This window comes from Pleurodeles waltl, chromosome 3_1, assembly GCF_031143425.1.
Source record: "Pleurodeles waltl isolate 20211129_DDA chromosome 3_1, aPleWal1.hap1.20221129, whole genome shotgun sequence".
Lineage (NCBI taxonomy): Eukaryota > Metazoa > Chordata > Amphibia > Caudata > Salamandridae > Pleurodeles > Pleurodeles waltl.
In genome coordinates this window covers 166,566,496-166,584,472 of record NC_090440.1, presented here as the reverse complement: position 1 = coordinate 166,584,472, position 17,977 = coordinate 166,566,496, and the positions used below count along the sequence as shown (strand labels likewise).

General features: G+C 43.4%; 1 protein-coding gene across 4 annotated transcripts in view; it reads right to left on the bottom strand.

Moving 5' to 3' along the window:
• MYO1E (myosin IE) overlaps positions 1-17,977 on the bottom strand; it is a 451,378-nt gene that overhangs the window by 192,143 nt on the left and 241,258 nt on the right. For all 4 annotated transcript variants that reach the window (XM_069222075.1, XM_069222077.1, XM_069222074.1 and 1 more), the window contains exons 10-12: positions 7,343-7,539; positions 2,927-3,007; positions 2,080-2,166 (exon numbers count right to left, since the gene is read on the bottom strand). In XM_069222075.1, the coding sequence (XP_069078176.1) occupies positions 2,080-2,166; positions 2,927-3,007; positions 7,343-7,539 (365 nt within the window). The remainder of the gene's footprint in view (positions 1-2,079; positions 2,167-2,926; positions 3,008-7,342; positions 7,540-17,977) is intronic.

Here is a 17,977-nt window from a genome sequence, read left to right as displayed (position 1 = left end):
CAAGCAGATTTCTGGATTCTATGGAGTTCTGAGGTTGGTTGGCTACCTCTACTTCAATGATTTTTGCCAGTAAAGGAGGAGTCAAGTTGGACAAGTAGTTGTTTGGATTGGGGGCATCTTGTAGAATGTTTTTACAAGCAACTTTTTGCTTATTGTTCTAAATAAATAGCCATTTGGTTGGCAGCATTGTTGAATTTATATGTTTTGGGATAACATTGTAATTACAAGGGCAGAGTTGGTGGTGTCTATGGCTCTGGTAGAAGATGGACAGGAATGTAGATCTTGAGGAGTGGGAATAGTGGTAAGTTTGTCTGGGGATGGACTGGAGAAAAGGGAAAGTGAGACAAAGATCAAAAGTGTAACAAAGAAGAGGAAATAAGTTGAGAGAGTTTGAGGTGTCGAAATGAGATTAGTATTGATGGAAGGGGTAACGTGGAAGAGCAAATAAGGAGAGAGAGGGAAGAAGAGGGAGCATGAAGTTTAGAAAAAGGTATATATATTTAGCTCAGTGTACAAACTAAGGAAAATGGCAGGGATGGAATAAAAAAGGGAGGAGGAAGTGAAGAGGTAACTGGTATAGTCGCAAACTTACACAAAAGTGTAACTTTACCTTTGTGAATCAGCCCTCAGATTTGTCTGTAAGGTATTTTTAGTGTGCGTATCATACAGTAAAATTTGAACTTGATGTAGACTGAGAAGTGGAGCCAGTGAAGTGTGTTGTAATGTATTTCTTAACCTGGCATGCCAGAAGCTTTTGCAGGGCTAGAGATCAATAGATTTTTGAGGCCCCTCTTTGGTTTCCAATGCAAGGAACATGAGGCTAGGGAAGGAGAAAACACGGTCTCTGGTGCCACCCAGTGTTAACTGTTACATTAGCTGCATCACAAAGGCACAGGTTGCTTGCGAGATGCTTTAGTAGTTAGAAAAGGGCTCGGAGCCCCGTCCATGTCACGTCAGTGTCTTTCATTGGTTCGTGGGCTTGCCTTTTAAAATCTGCTTGCTTTCATTAGTGAAAGACATGCATACATCATGCCTTTTCGGGTGGTTAGCCCTCCCCGAGTGCAGCGAAGAAGTACTGAAAAAATACGAGGCTTGCTGTTTTCTGTCTGGTTTGTGGACTACAATTTTTTGTCTTTTTTCGCAGCACGATCTCGCTTGGCAGAAGTCGAGCGCTTTGCATGCCATCGACCCTGTTACATAGTTAATTGCACTTTTGCCGGTTACGTAGATAATTGCATTTTTGCCGATAGGTTTCACTACGAGTGAACTGTAGCAGCGCGATCGCGCTTTCCCCCCCATTTAATGTGGCAAGAAAAATCCAGTTGGGACTTTACAACTGCTAATAGTTCTAACTCGGAGAAATGCGAGACCCGTTGCATTGCAAATGTTTGTCTATATATCTGACAGGGGTGCGAGGCCTTAAAAGTGCAGGAGCAAACACCCCTAAGCGGTACCTTTGTGCACCGCACCGTACCCCCCTCCTGTCTGTGTATCAGTTAATGGCAGATTGTTTTTACAGTGTCTGCACAGGAGTTATTAGACACTGTAAATGGCGCAAACAGCATGTAAAACCTACCTAGTGGAGTGGGAGGCATTAGGAGCCGAGGGCACGGTCCTTTTGCAGTGTTTAGTATAAACTGGTGCTATACAGTGGTAGGAGGTTGGCGATTAGCAGGGAAACAGGTGACGATGCATGATGTACTGGCTGAACGGACAAAGGAGCCAAGTCAATTACCGCATGAGACTTAAGGAAAAAAGAAAAAGCAGGCAGGGTGGAAGACAAGGAGGCTCACAGGAGCAAGCAGAAGCAGGGAACATTCCTACGGCGAGTTTGAAGGCTGTGAAAAATGAATATGAAACAATAATATTAAACCTGCAACAAAACAGCAACATTGAAATGAAAATGTGGGGGTGCATTATTCTGGGGACCCTGCATTGAGGCCAGGATTGGTATTTGGGTACGTATCAATACAGTTTTACCGCAAATTAAAGAGGACAGGATGAAGCATTGCACAATGATCCAAGTGACACTGATGTGATCTAGTCCTTTTGCAATGGAGGCCACAGGTTCTTGCTTACCTGCTCCGCCTTTAGCGTCAACTCTATAAAAATCTGCTGTAATTTCTCATTCACAAAGTTGATGCAGAACTGTTCAAAGCCATTTTTCTGTAAGAAACAAAGTTCAATTCTGATACATCTTTTAAATGAATACATTTAGCAATATCATATGAATACATTCATCTTGTTGTTTATCTAACTAATTCAAGGAGGAGACTCTGATGAAGTCTGGGTGGTGTCTTGAAGTATGTACTAATAGGACATCAAGCCTTTAATGTGCTTGTCAATTTTATATTTGCAGAAATATTAACAGTTTATACTTGTGCCAAGAAAAATAACATGTATAGCGTTTTTAAACCTGCTACAGTAACATGGCAGCATGTCTTTGACATTACAGTCTTGTGATTTTTTCAATTTATTAGATAAAATTAATTTTCCTTTTCTCTTATATGATCTTTTAGCATTGCTACTTCTTCGGTAGTGCAATATTGTTTTCTGTTTTAATGGCATTTATGTGCATGAGTCTTGATATAAATGCAAAATTAAAACCAAAGCACAATTTGAGCCTGAAGAACGTTTTTGAAGAATATTTCACTTTTCCGTGCGTAATGTTAACACACAACCCCCTCTACCTGGGCTCATTTGCTCATCCAATACTGTTGTGCCTCAGTACCTGTTCCTGGCCACCTTGTACTGATTTGCTGTTGTTGTCTCCACCACTCCTGCTGGAATATTGTTTAGTCGCTAGACATGAAAATATTGTCTAGGATCCACCTAGTCTCATTTTATCTTCATTATGAAGTTCTCTGTTGAAAATATGGCTGCATCACAAACAGCTTTACTCCCTGCAGGAATCTGAATATCTTACCTGGAATATCTCAAAGCCATAAATATCCAAGACTCCTATGTTGTATTCCTGGTGATCCTTCTCCATGGCTTTATTGATCGACTAACAAAAGAAAATGTAAGCAAGACATCAAGATATTTTAACAAACACAAGCACATTTCCTCTAGCGAGCAGAAATATTAAACACAAGTGATATAAAACCTGAGTCACCTTTGTGTGCTTCGAGGCGGACAGGATAATCCATTATTTTTTCGAGCATTCCTGACACTACACTTTCCAATTATATGTTTTTTCATGATGTGTGCTACACGGTATTAACTTCCATACCTTGAATTTTATCAAAACGTCTTCAATTAAGGTCTTTATTTACTGCAGATAAGAATTTACAAGAAGCAAGTGAACTATTCTACAAAGCCTGCACTTGTGAGTAACTTGACTGATCTGTTATTTTGTGGTATTCAATGCACCACGTTCAGACAGGTCGATGGCTCATGCTTCAACAATAAACAATCAAACTAAAGAGGAAAGGATCTGAGTTCTACCAGAGGCAGAAGGACGGCTGCTTGCTCTTGCAGATATGGTAACAGCATGATCTGCAGCATCTAACAGTGGCAGCTCCTCCGCTATGGAGGAGGAGCCTTGCCACCCACCAACAGCAGCTGCACAACTTGAAAAATAAAACGATAATAAACCATGTTTATTATTGCTTTATTCTTCTAGGGGCGGGGCCATGGGGGATGACAGGCATGAGGGGGAGTGGTGTGCATTGTTGTCAGTGTGCACATGGGTTTGGCCATCCGTCTCAGGATGGCCAAATTGACATGCGCACTGAGCTTTCACCAAACCGAGCTGCGTTGTCAGGTTGGAGACAGCAGGCACAGCCTCCCAGTCTGCCTAGGAAAGCAAATCGAGGGTACTCTGGCCAATCCTGACGCTGTTCTCATGCTGCCAGCAGCATGAGAACAGTGTTAGGATTGGCCACAGGGCAGTCTGGGAGCCTGCAGTGAAGCCTGAAGAGCAGCAATGCCGCGGGTGGCAGGTATTTTTTTCTTTCTGGTGATTTTCTTTTGTGAACCCCTACCCCCCTGCCACTTTGCCCCAACACCAGATGTGACTGGTATCTAACTCCTGACTGGTATCTAACTTCCCTCAGGAAGGGTCAGCAAAAATTAGCTTAAGAGCTGAAAGTCAACTTGTATTTACAAAGATGGTTGGCATTTGCTTAAATTATTATCAATGGATACAAAATACATTGTGAAACTAAAAACTAAAAAATTGAATATTTCACTTATTTCTCTCACATGGGGCGCACATATTACGCTGTACATTATACCACATTATGAGTCGCTATGAAATTCACTGATGTTTTTTATAAATACTCTTACATTCAATCAAATTACTTTTCATTATTGCGTATATTTAAGATGTTCGGTACAATAATAACTACATGGTAGAATTAATAAACACTAGCATAATAAAGATCATGAACACAACAACCACAATATTTTTTTACAGGTGATATACATATCATATTCAATAGCTTAAGCTACTTCAACCTATGAAATGAAAGGAAAATATGAATATGACCCCTGGCACATGTAAGATTGTATTTATTTATTTGATTTTATGTTGTGAAAACCAAACAACAAAGTAATGTAATGGAGCACTGTAGAGTGGGAGGGGAAGTTCTGGGGGGATTGTGGGTGCAGAGGGAAATGTGTGATGGTAGTAAGTGAGTCGCCATATAAGGTGATGGGAGGTTACTGGAACATGTGGGTGCAGGGCAGATTATGCCATGAAAAGATGCTCTTTGATGAGAAGAGCTGTGGGTTTTTCATGAAGGTGCGTGGCTATTCAGACTGAGATGGAGTTGCAGACCATTGGAATCCTGCGCCCAGTCTTTCCCTTCTTACATCTTATTTCTCTAATCTTGTGGTGCTGTTGCGGCATGTTATTTAAAAACTAATTGTATTTTTGATCTTGGGTGCTTGATAGTATGGGGCTCCTCTGGGTACAGCACTTAAGATCATGAAACAGATCTTAAAGGTGATGCGGGAGGAAACCGGGGGCCACTGGAGGTCTCTGTGCCATATGAGATGATGATCAATATGGAACATCTGATTATTTTCATAAAATTGTAATGTTCATTAAACTTACCAAACTCAATCCCTCTACCACATGCAGTTTACAACAGACACGTTGATACTCCTAACTGCAACAAGAAAATTCATAGCCGATGTGTTGCCATAAGCGGTCTGATTTTCTTTAATATTTCCTCTGGCTCTTAGGGTCTGCTCTAGGTCATCACCCAAGAACCATTCTCACACCTAGGAAACGTTAACTCCTTAACAACAACTCTAGACTAATAGCGGTTTTAAAAACTCTAGCAACAACCCATTCTGTTACACACTGGTCTATTTTAAATCAAAATTCCCTGTTGTAATTATCCCCGAGAATTATATACGGAAATTCATTAATGTATCAGTAATGTATACATCATGCCTATACCTCTTTTATCTTTCAGAAGAAAATAAATCATATGATAAGTATTTATAAAACTATGACTTGATATGGATGTGCATCTACAATATGTAAAGTAAATAGTTTGTTCTTAGTCTTCACTGTGTTGGACAGGGTAGGAAACCCGCGCAGAATGTGCAAATCTATCACGCCTAGAACTCATGCTTAGTGCAGTCTAAAAGACCAATCTTTAAAAAAAAAATCAGATATGTTTTTTGTACCCTCGGGTGCGACGCCAGGTTATAAAACTCCAATATTTGTAGATACAAATGTACTGCTCTCCATTTGAAGGGGGGTCAATGCCATGAAAGGGCACCATACAGCATAGCTTTCCTTTTAATACCCCCATCATAAGGACTTGGTTACTGTGGAAGACACTGTCACCGTATGCTTACAAGTGCCTGAACCAGGAGTCACTGGGACACATGCAGCAGTCCAAGATGCAAGAATGTGATTAAAAAGATGCCTTATGGCTTCAGCCCTAATTAAACTCTGTAAAATGTCATCCTGTCTTTAGCTCTCTGTAGGAACTGAATCTCAGACTGCGGGGGTACAGACATACCACTCATTACCCAGTAGAAACTCGTGTAACAAGGGTGCCATAAGCAAGGGAAATGGGGCCGCTGACCACTGATTAGATAGTAAAAGACATCTATATCTGTGGTGCTATTGCACTAATATTAGCCGTGACCCTAACAGAAACGCATCTTTTGCCTGGAATCAAGGATAATCTTGTCTTTGTTGATCAATCAGTCCGGGTGAAGAGGTTTAATGGACCATGTTGTGAGCTTAGATACGGGGCTGGAATTCCATGCATGGTTACTCAGGTCCATGAAATACCAGTCTTATTTTCATTAAAGATGTTCCACTGATGTGCAAGTCCATGTACCATCAGGAGTTAGAGGCGAAGTCAGCCTGAGTTATTGGAAATAATGCTTGAAAGTTGATAAACAGTAGAAACAACAAACGTGTGCATCACTGGTTCTCAGTGCTTTAAATGGAAAAATAGAAGTGCAGGTACTCTGTAACAGAGTACCTGCTTGTTTCCGAGAAGTGCCGGTACTCTCCAATTAAAAGTATTACGTTTTTCTTGAGATAAGCCGGTACTCTCCCTCTCAAAATAAAAAAGTGCCGGTACTCAGTACCGGAGAGTACCGGCCCATTTAAAGCACTGCTGGTTCTATTTTTAATAAGGTAGAGGAAATAATTCGATTCCGACATGGACCTCGATTTACTGAAATCTCAGGGGTAGCAGAAGAGACATCATGCACTGCCTTATCCTCTAACATCATTAGAAAATTTGCCCCAGATTCCAACTTTACCCCCCAAAAGGCTCCTATAAGTGCTAGGAATACTGGGGAAAGCAGACTGTGCCCATGGCTCTCGGGCTCTGTTTACTCTCTGTTCTGGCTGCTGTCTTTTGACCACAGAGCCCAGAGGTAGCAAGGCAAAGGCCAACCCGGGCAAGTATCTCCTACCTCTGGCTTCCTGCCATTGACACTCCTGCTTGTCTGGAAGTGTGGAGTGAAATATACTGTGGTAAACAATAACTGTTCAAGTATGTTGCTATGGAAGGCTTGTAATTTCCAATACTTTCTTGTACATGCTAAATTGGTTTGTGTACTTTGCATGAACAAGCTCTCTCCAGAACCAGAAAAGCGACAGAAGAATAAAGTGCGCTGTTAAAAGCCCTCTTACTAAGAAGTAGAATTACAATAACAGTGCACATGCAGAAAATCAAGAATATTAAACATGCTTAGGGTATGTTTTAATATGCTATAGAGTATATCTTGAAAAGATGCACAATGTCAAACAAATTCAAAGTGTATTACTGTCCATTATATTACAAATAAGATTAAGGTGGGTTCAATGCGATCACTCATAATCCAAAGTTCTACCTCATCTTCTGGTACTTACGTCCACCAGGAAATCGAAGATGCGGGAATGCAGGGCCTTGGCTAGGGCGTCCCGTGTATAACACGCTTGCTCCACATTTAGCGTGACATTGATGGACTCAGATTTGCCTCCCCACTTGCTATCCATCTGGCGGCTCGTCAGCTTGTCCTTTAGTCGCTGCTGGTTAATGCCCAGTAAGAAAGCAGGGAAAGCCAGAACTAGGGGGAAAATGATTTTGATTATGTGTTTGGAGAGGAGTAAAAATCAGTGCATGACATTTTGAAAGCAGAGTTTGTAGCATATCATGAAACCTCACACACCTCAACCAACATCTACCACATAGGACATAACACTTCCAACACTCTTCCAACCGCTGAATTCAGAAAGGGTGCCAAGGAACCGCTTAGAATTGGAGCACTTTGCAGACTCATCAGGGATATGAAATACTATATAAATGCAGCAACAGAGTACATTATTGGTCCTGTAAGACCTAATAGAACATCATATCAACCAATGTAAGCCAATAGAAGCTGACAGATAGGCAACAGATCTTGCAATGTCTACTGCAGTTCTGTAGGGCGAGGAGCATGCTTCTATGTCCATGCTGTATCACTAAAAGGGAAAGTGCGCCCCCTTGTGTTCAATAATGGAAGGCGTGGTTAGAACCCTTCTCCCCATTCAAACGTTCTCAATATATTTCAACAGAGGAGATGACAAACAGTTTGAATGTTATGGTGAGTAGCCCATAATCAATGGGTTTCCTACCAAAAACAAAACACAAAAGAGATTAACAGTATGCATATTTTCACTGAAAGTGGTCTAAGAATACAACTAGAACCAAAGTAAGGACCAAGGCTTAAGAGCTTTGTTTATATAAAGAACAATAATCCTGATGGTACCCACTCTAGCCTGCTTGTTGGACCTACATCCAGCCAGCTTCTTTTTAGCAAAGGAAAGGTCTTTGGATAAATGTGTTTCATTTTTTGTAAATATGCTTTATTTGACTGCTGCCTGTGTCATTTTAATACAGAAGGTCGAAATCCTCCACTTATTCCAATTTTCAAATTGAACTTAAAAAAAAAAGATGATGTCACATCTAGTACATTATAATGGCTCAGGTGGCTTTATAATCCCTGCACATTTATGATCCACTGCACATTGACAACAACTCAATGCAAGAGATTTAAATATGACAAGGCACAGGCATTCTGAGGACTCTGCGGTGCGGGTTGGTCCTCACCCATCTCAGGAACCCTGTGGTGTACAGTACCAATGGATATCTCAGCTACGGTCAGTGACATTCTACAGGCATCCTGTCACAGTTTTGCAGGTCCTGTACTGTAGTCAATCAGCAGATGTTTTACAGCACAGCCACAAATGGCATCAAGTGTAGCTGGACAGTAACAAAATACCCTCTAACAGAACTTTTTGCTATGGGAAAATAAGCCCCTGAATGATTGTCCAGGAAGTGCTGAGAATCCTCTCACTGGGACAGATGTCACATCACTAGGTTTCACCCACCAGACAGCTTCTAGTTGCTTATAGGTGAAAACCTCTTGTAAAGCATACCACAAACATCGAGTTGGCTTAAAGCCTGCTGACTTCTTTCCGTTGCCTGGCCATACTACTCATTTCCATTGCTTCTTATTCAATGGCATGCCTTACTCTTGCATTTGGATGTCCCATGGTGCGCAGCCTCTTCACCATCCTATTGATTGCATGACTTGTATTCTTCCACTGGTTACATTCAGGAACGTACTTTTTTCTTTCAGCCCTCCATGAAAGTGCAACTATTTTCTACCTTTTTTCCTTGTGTAAGCTGCTTACACCACTACAAACCTGCACTCTGAGTGCACTCCGAGTTGCCCCCTTATCCCTTTCAGCTCGTCTATCTTTCCCCACCCTCTTCTCTAGCTTTACATGTTTTATATGTTTTATTCCTCCCTGTAGGGCCAGCCTTAAGTACCCGCCATTGCTACATCACCTACTCCCTGTTGCTTCCTCCCATTCAACTATCCCCACACTTGTTTTATCTGCTACTTCACTGCCCCACTCTTATGGTCCTTTAATATTTTATTTTTCACGTTGGAAGGCCAAGAATCTGCCATTTGCTGCTGAGTCACTTCACCTTACAAAAAGTGCTTTTGTTCCAATTGTTTCTATTGACTGAGAAAGTGGAGTCTGCCATCTGGAATGGGGTAATAAAAAAAGGTTGCCTGCATCATTTCCTATGCATGTGCATCAGCACCAGCAGCAGCCATATCAGTGTACCTTCCTTTTCTTTTTGTTTCTTTTGGATAATGCTCTGCAGCATCAGCAAAAATGTTTTTGCCAACGCTGCACTTCATCCACAAACAGCAGTGGAATAGCCAATAGCTCCAAAAGATGAAACCAACTGGCTTTCTGGCTTTGCCAATGCTTATATTTACTATGCCACTGGTCCATGAGATTTATCCTCGCATCTCTCTTCAGCCTGAGCACCAGTGAACACAACCTCTACTTTATTGGTCATACCAGCCATGCCAGATGCCTCAGCTTCTTACTGCACACGGTCAGACCTCCCCTTTGACACGGAAGCAGACACTCCTTCCAGGGTGTGCCAGCAGAGGATGCTCTGTGCAAGCAATCCATTGAGAGGGAGTATCATCACTCTGAAGACTAGGGTGTCCAACTTCCCTAGGCTGTAATGAATGCATGGAAAATGGCCTCATCCTAACTGGGTGCGAGTGGTCCCTTCCTCTCACCCATAACCCCCAGTACTGCTGCACCTGCTTCTTTAATGAAACCACTGACGGGTCCTGTGTACGAATGCTCTACCCACTGAATAGCAATCAACGCATGTTAACAAACACTGGGTCAGTAAATAGTAAAAACTACATAGAGTATATGATTATTGCAAAGGGTATTACATTTTCACCTGTGGTCCGCAGACCCTGGTGGTCGGCAAGCCTACTTAGGGAGTCTGGAACTGTTTAGAAAAATAAACATCAAGACTAATGGCCGAAGTATAAATTAAGAAGCAAAATTGCAAATTTTAAAACATTTTGTCAATTGAAAGGGATTTGAAATTGGTGGTTAAAAATTAAGTTAGTAAGTATCCTTAACTTGAATCACTGGAGTTGTGCCAATACAGCAAACAGAATACAGTATAGACGATGGGTAGTCTCAATAGAAGCACTGACAAAAAAAGCATGCAATAGGAGCGAAAAAGACAATGTGATATGCTAGAGTTTAGCATAGCTCCTCGCCTCTAAGAATGAAAAATGAACTCAGAAAAGCTACACCCTTCCCATTAAAATTTAGATTTTTCAATATCTGTTTGTGGAGTAAATAAAATATCTCAATATTTGATGTAAACTTGTGTCTGTATTTTATGTATTGTCTTGAGGTTCAAATAGTAAAAATTGCTTAGGCTGGAGGTGCCTGTTTTCCACTAATGATTCAGGGAGGGTCCCTGGATTCCAGTAATAAGTCAGTGGGGGTCCAGAGAAGTCAAAAAGTAAAGAGCCTGTGCTATAGGGGGCTCACTTTTTACAAACCCCACTACATAGGATTTGAAGGTAACTTCAGGGGGAAGTTAGGTGTTCTCTTTCAAATCACTACAAGCATCGAAGTTATTTCTGCTGTAGACTTCAATGTGTTTATTGTGTGCTAGTGGGAAAAAAGCTCATTGTCAGACTGCAAAGAGAACAAAATCAGGCGGCCAGACTGTGCCTGCTTGTGTTGAAACGGGAGTATCTGAAGGGACATTTGAGGGTTGTCTGATGAAAATGCTATGGGGATATTTTATGAATGGTTTTGTGTAGTCCTTGCACAACCCAAAAGGGTGCAGGGTGATATAAAAGCTATAATGAGATTTATCAACCCATGGAAGGTCTCCTTGCGTGGCCCTGCGTGGCTTGGTAAATCTGGAGTAACGCAAGGCAGCACTAGTCACTGCCTCGCATTCATCTGCCTCTGAGAGGCGTTTCAAGGGTGGAACTTGTATTTTCCTACCCATCCACCCATGGATTTTGGCGCATTCCGAGATTTGCCATTAGTGGTAGACCTGGTGATGCATTAAAATCCAACCCAGATGACGTGTAACAAGGAGAAATATGTTTATTTCTCCTTGTTTTCCCTCTTTCTATGTGTGCATGCAGCACACATAGAAAGAGAAAAGGGCATCTGAGGATTCTTTTTGTGCAGAAAGATGTCCCTGTCTGCACAAAAACGATCCAGTCTACTACGCAGACACCCTTTGACCATGGTGCACAGGTGCCTACATTGGCGGTAGGCAGCACACTGAGCACCAGTGCAGGCAGAGAGCAGGAATGCAGCATGTAATGTTAAATATGGCACATTCCTGCTTTCTCCCTTTCGCATAGCGCAGCAAGATGGCTTGCTGAGTTCCATGAAAATTTGATAAATATGTCCCTCCGTAGTTTGAACAAAAGTGTTTGGGCAACGATAATGGCTTCTCCAAAAACTGACACTGTGCTGCACCCTGGACAGGAACGTACTACACCGCGCGACTTTCCTGACCATGGGCGTAGGAAGTGTGGGGGACGCGGGGGATGTATCCCCCCCAGATTTTGGAGGGTGGGGGACACGGGGGACGAAGGTGGGGGGGACAAGGGGACACAATTTCCCCTCTCACATCTATTATTCAGAGGGCCATTAGCACACAAAAGCGCTACTTATAACAGCCCTGTACCGACCATCCTCCAATCTGATGGTAACAGCATGAAGGTGAGTCAGGAGGCCCCCTGCGCCCCCTGCTCTTTTGTTTGTCCTGTTCACACCTGTGGGCATTAAGGGTGATCATAAGAACAAAGGGCACGAGGAGGAGAAAAGAGTTTTGGATGATTACTGTCTGCATCACCTGCTGCCTTGAAGAGGAGCACTGCAGTATGCCTTCAAGAGGAGCTGCAAGACATTGAGCAAGATCTAAAGAGATAACAGAGTCCCACTCAGCCTGACACCTGCAGGCTAGAAAGGAGACTCTGTGAAACACAATGTTTGTATTTGCCTAAGATCACACCAGTTCGTGAAACAGTGAAGTCGAGATTGGGCCCAGATTTTACCTTTTCACGCAACAATTTAGCTATTAGAAGGGTATATTTTTCTAACATTTATGTTTAATGTTTTGTTATCTAGGTAATGAAGGGCTTGATTATAGAGTGGCTAACAGGGAGAAGCCATATTTCATTTTGGGCCGTTATGTCTAGCGTTATTATTTATGTTGTTATCGTTACATACTTCAGCATATTGAAGTATATTATCTTTTCTCTATCTTTTCTTCACTGTACTCTGAAACAATCTACCCTATGCCACTGCACCCTACACCACTTTTCTCCACTCTGTGCTACTCTACGCCACTGCAATCTATGCTGTACCACTCTACTCTACACCACTCTACTATGCAGCACTCTACACTACGCCACTGCAATCTATGCTATTTTACTCTAACCATTGCACAATACACCCCTACACTCTTCACCACTTTACTCAAATCCAATGCACTCTATGCCACTGCACTCTATGCCAATCTACTCTGCACCGCAGCACTCTATTCCACTGCTTTCAATGCCACTGTACTCTGCACCACAGCACTCTAGGCGACTGCACTCTATGCCACTCTACAATACACCACTGTACTCTGCGACCCTCTAATCTGCAACATTGCACTCTGCCACTGAACTCCATGCCACTCTACTCTGCACCACTGCATTCAATGCCACTGTACTCTGTCCCACTGCACTCTTTTCTGCACCACTGCACTCTAATCTACTCTACACCACTCCACTGTAGGCCCTTCACTCTACTTTGAAATCATCTCCTCTATGCGACTGCAATCTACGCAACTCCACTCTATGCTATGCCAGTCTAATCTACCCTGCACCACTCCAATGTACCCTGCGCCACTCCAATCTGCTCTGCACCGCTCTATGCTACTGCACTCTACATCACTATGCTCCACTCTGCAACAATCTACTCTTCACCACTATACCGTACTCTGCAGCAATCTATTCTATGCCTCCGCACTCTATGCAACTCTATTCTACTCTGCACCACTGTACTCTAAGCCACTCTTCTCTACTCTGCATCACTCTACATCACTGCACTCTACACCAATGCATTCTATGCCACTCTACTCTACACCAATGCATTCTATGACACTCTACTCTACACCACTGCCCTTTATGACACTCAACTCTGCAACACTGCACTCTGCCACTGAACTATACTCCTCTCTACTCTGCACCACGGCACTCTACTCTGCACCGCTCAACTATATGCCACTCTACTGCACTCTACACAAATGTACTATATGCCACTACACTATGCCACTCTACTCTGAATCACTGCATCCCACCATTGCACTCTACACCAGTCTACTCTACCTTGCACCACTCCACTCTACCATGCACCGCATCACTCTATGACACAGCACTCTGAACAACTGCAATCTATGCAGTGCCACTCCACTCTGCTCCCCTCTACTCTTCACCACTCTACGCTACTGCACTATACGCTAAACCAGTGCTGTCTTCGTCAATGCACTCTACACCACTTTACTCAAAACCAACGCACTCTATACCACCACACTCTACGCCAATCTACTTTGCACCACTGTACTCTATGCCATTTCACTCTAGACCACCCAACTCCACTCTATGACACTTCACTCTGACATTACACTCCATGATACTAGACTCTGACACTCTATTCCATTAAACTCTAACACTTTCTCCACTCTGTAACTCCCTACACAACTCCCTGTACGCCACTCCATTCCACTTTACTCCACACCACTCTATGCCACTTCAATCTACGATACTCTACTCAACGCCACTGCACAACCCTCTATGCCACTCCACTATTCAACAATGTACTATGCTCAACAACACTCTACCCCACTTTCTCTATGCTAGTTCATGTTACTTTACTTCACTCTACTCCAGTTCACTCTTATTTATGCCTTTCCACTATACGACACTCTGCCACTCCACTCTATTACACTGTGACAATACTCCACTCTACTACTACTTTATGGCATTGGCGCTTGATTAGAGATTCAGATCTCCATTGATTGCCTTGTCACTCATATGAGACGTGAGTCAGATTTATCTTCGCCATTTTGGTTACAAGCACTATGTAACCCTTTTAACTCAAGCTTAACGAAGGCTTAGGATGATCCCGATACCCGTCTAGGGGATCGAAATATCGTCGGCCAAAGTACCTTGACTTGAATTTGTGATATTGTACATAAGTTGGCATAAGCATAGGTACTATGAGCTAATGACTTCTTGATACACTATTTGAGTCATTCATGTAAAAGTGGGTGTATAACAGCGTGTAAATCACTATTGTGGATGCTAACCTTGTAGGGAAGTAGACTCTTTCTAGCTTGGTTACCCCCACATTTGGCCTGTTTGCCAGTGTGTTTGAGTGTGTCTACTGGGATCCTGCTAATCAGGACCCCAGTAGTTATGCTCTCTCCCTTAAATTATGGTTGTTGCATACTGGTAACCCAGTATTTCACCCAAGATTGGCATACTGGTGCCCCCTTATAAGTACCTAGTATATGGTACTTAGGTACCCAGGGCATTGGGGTTCCAGGAGATCCCTAGGGGCTAAAGCATTTTTTTTGCCACCCATAGGGAGCCCATGCAATGGCTTCTACAGAACTGCCATTGCAGCCTGCGTGAAAAGGTGCATGCACCCTTTCACTGCCAGTTACACCGCACCAGGTCACTTATAAGTCACCCCTATAGCAGGCCCTCCAGCCCTGAGGGCAGGGTGCAGAGTACCTGTGAGTGAGGGCACCCCTGCACTAGCAGAGGTGCCCCCACGACCTCCAGGACCATTTTCCCAGACTTCAGGAGTGTGGGGATGCCATTTTACACGTGTACTGGAAATAGGTCACTACCTATTCCCAGCTACATAATGGTAACTCCGAACATAGGTATGTTTGGTATCAAACATGTTGGAATCATACCCCAAGGCTTTTGCAAGCATTGGTTGTATGATTCCATGCACTCTGGGGGCTCCTTAGAGGACCCCCAGTATTGCCATTCCAGCCTTCTGAGGTTTTCCAGGCAGCCCCAGCTGCTGCCACCTCTCAGACAGGTTTCTGCCCTCCTGTTGGTTGAGAAGCTCAAGCCCAGGAAGACAGAATAAAGGATTTCCCTTGATAGAGGGGTGTTACACCCTCTCCCTTTGGAAATAGGTTTGGAAGGGGTAGCTTCCTTCCCCAGGCAACTGGAAATGCTTTGAAGGGCACATTTGGTGTCCTCCTTACATAATCCAGTCTACACCGATTCAGGTACCCCCAGTCCCTGCTCTGGCACGAAACTGGACCACCACCCCAGGTGTGCTGTTCAGAGCTCCTCCAGAGGGTCCCTGAGTTTTGCCATCTTGGATTCCAAGTTGGCAGCAAACTCTGGGAGCATCTGAGTGGCCAGTGCCAGCAGGTGGTGTCAGAGCCGTCCCCTGATAGGTGCTTACCTGTTTAGCTGACCAATCCCCCTTTCAGGGGTATTCAGGGTCTCTCCTTTGAGAGGTTCTTCAGATTCAGATTGCAAGACTCTGCATCCTTTACTTCACTTTCTCACCTAAGAAACTGCATCTGGACCCTCCAGGAACTCCACAAACTGCAACAACTAAGCAAAGACGACTTCTGCAACATTGTATCTCCAGCTCTTGCCAGCAAATGCAACTGTTTCCCGGTTGTGCATCCTCAGAGGACAGCCTGTCTTCAGTCTGCACCAAAAGAATGAACGAATCTCCCTTGGAGTGAAGGAGTCACTCCCCTGCTTCAGCAGGCACCTCTCTGCAACGATGACCATCTGCATGGGTCCCCTCTCCTGACGAGTTGCATGGATCCTGCATCACGGGTGGTAGACTGAAGTGGTCCTGATGGTCCTGACGTCCTACTGTCCAACTTTGGTGGAGGTAAGAGCTTGCCTTCCCACGCAAGACAGTACTCCTGTGCACCACGTGTTTTTCAGTTGCCAAGGCTTGTTGGCATCCTTCTATGAAACTCTTTGTGTACCATGTAGCTTCGGCCCCCAGCACTCCTTCCTGAGATGCACCGCTTCCTGAGTGGTTCTCTGGTGGCGTGGGATCCTTTGTTTTTGTGCTGCGTGGGCCTCCTTTTGCAACTCCTTTGTCCCCATGCTGGGGACTCGTATGTGCGCTGCCTGGTATTCCGTGGGCTCTCTGAGTTGCTGAGAGCCCCCTCTGACTCCTCCTCCTGGGTGGCCATTTTCCGCTAACCATGAGCTATGCCTGTGCCAAGGCTTGTTGGTGGAATCCAGCGATGCAAACCAGACTGCAATCATCTATCCGGTGTGGGATATCATCTGCACCAACCACGAACCCGCATCCATCTTCTTGAGTGCAGTACTGACTGCTGTTCTTCACCAGTGGTTCTTATTTTGCACCTTGATTCGGGTTAGCAGGGGCTCCTGTCCTCCCTGGACTCTTCTGTGCTTCTTGGACTTAGTCCCATTCTTCCACAGGTCTTTAGGTCCAGGAATCCACCCTTTGTGTCTTGAAGTATCTTCTGGTTCTTGCATTATCTTCTTTCTCGTGTTCTTGTGTGTTCTAGGAAAGTTACTGTGATTTACTTCTGCTTTCCTGGGCTCTGAGGTGGGTTCTATTACTTACCTTTGGTGTTTTCTAATACTCTCAGCGCCCCTGTACACACCACACTTGCCTAGGTGGGAAACCGACATTCGCATTCCACTTTCTTAGTATATGGTTTGTGTTTCCCCTAGGCCCATTTCTAACCATTGTGATTTTCACTAATTGCTCTGTTTTCTAACGGTTTTTATTGCTATTGCTGCATACTAGTGTACATAATTAGTGTATTACTTACCTTCTAAGGGAGTATAGTCTCTATGGTATTTTTGGCATTTGTGTCACTAAAATAAAGTACCTTTATTTTTGTAACACTTAGTATTTTCTTTCATGTGTGTGAGTACTGTGTGACTACAGTGGTATTGCATGAGCTTTGCATGTCTCCTAGATAAACCTTGGCTATAGCTACCCCTAGAGAGCCTGGCGTCTAGACACTGCCTACATGTCACTAATAAGGGATAAATGGACATGGTATAAGGTGTAAGTACCATAGGTACCCACTACAAACCAGGCCAGCCTCCTCCAAACCACTGTACTATATAGGTTACTTTTTAAATTTTTCTTGTAATTGGTGACATTGGGTCATCCAGATAACTTGTGTAATGCCCGAATACCAGTCTTTCTCGATTTCCCCTGTTGATGTTTTCCCACTACATTTGATCTTTTATATTTTGATTGAATAAATGCATAAAACATTAAATTTGCATACTACTTTAATATCATTGTTTATGGGAGTGGTGTTGCATTTTATTCAAGGGACCCCTGTTCCTTTAAAGTTAGTTTACTGCTCCATTCTAGGACACTCTACTTACTCCATGATACTACGCCACACCAGTCGGTGACACATCATTTTCCTTTATGCCATTAACTTTCAGCCATGCTGAATAGTAGTCTCACTAGTGTACAGCATGGCTAAAACACATTGGCAAAGGCAATATAACTTGCATAGGCGAGATCTATTGGCTATGCCAATGCTTGTTTATAAGGTATGAACTTTAAGGTGACTTGCAATATCCTTATGTACAC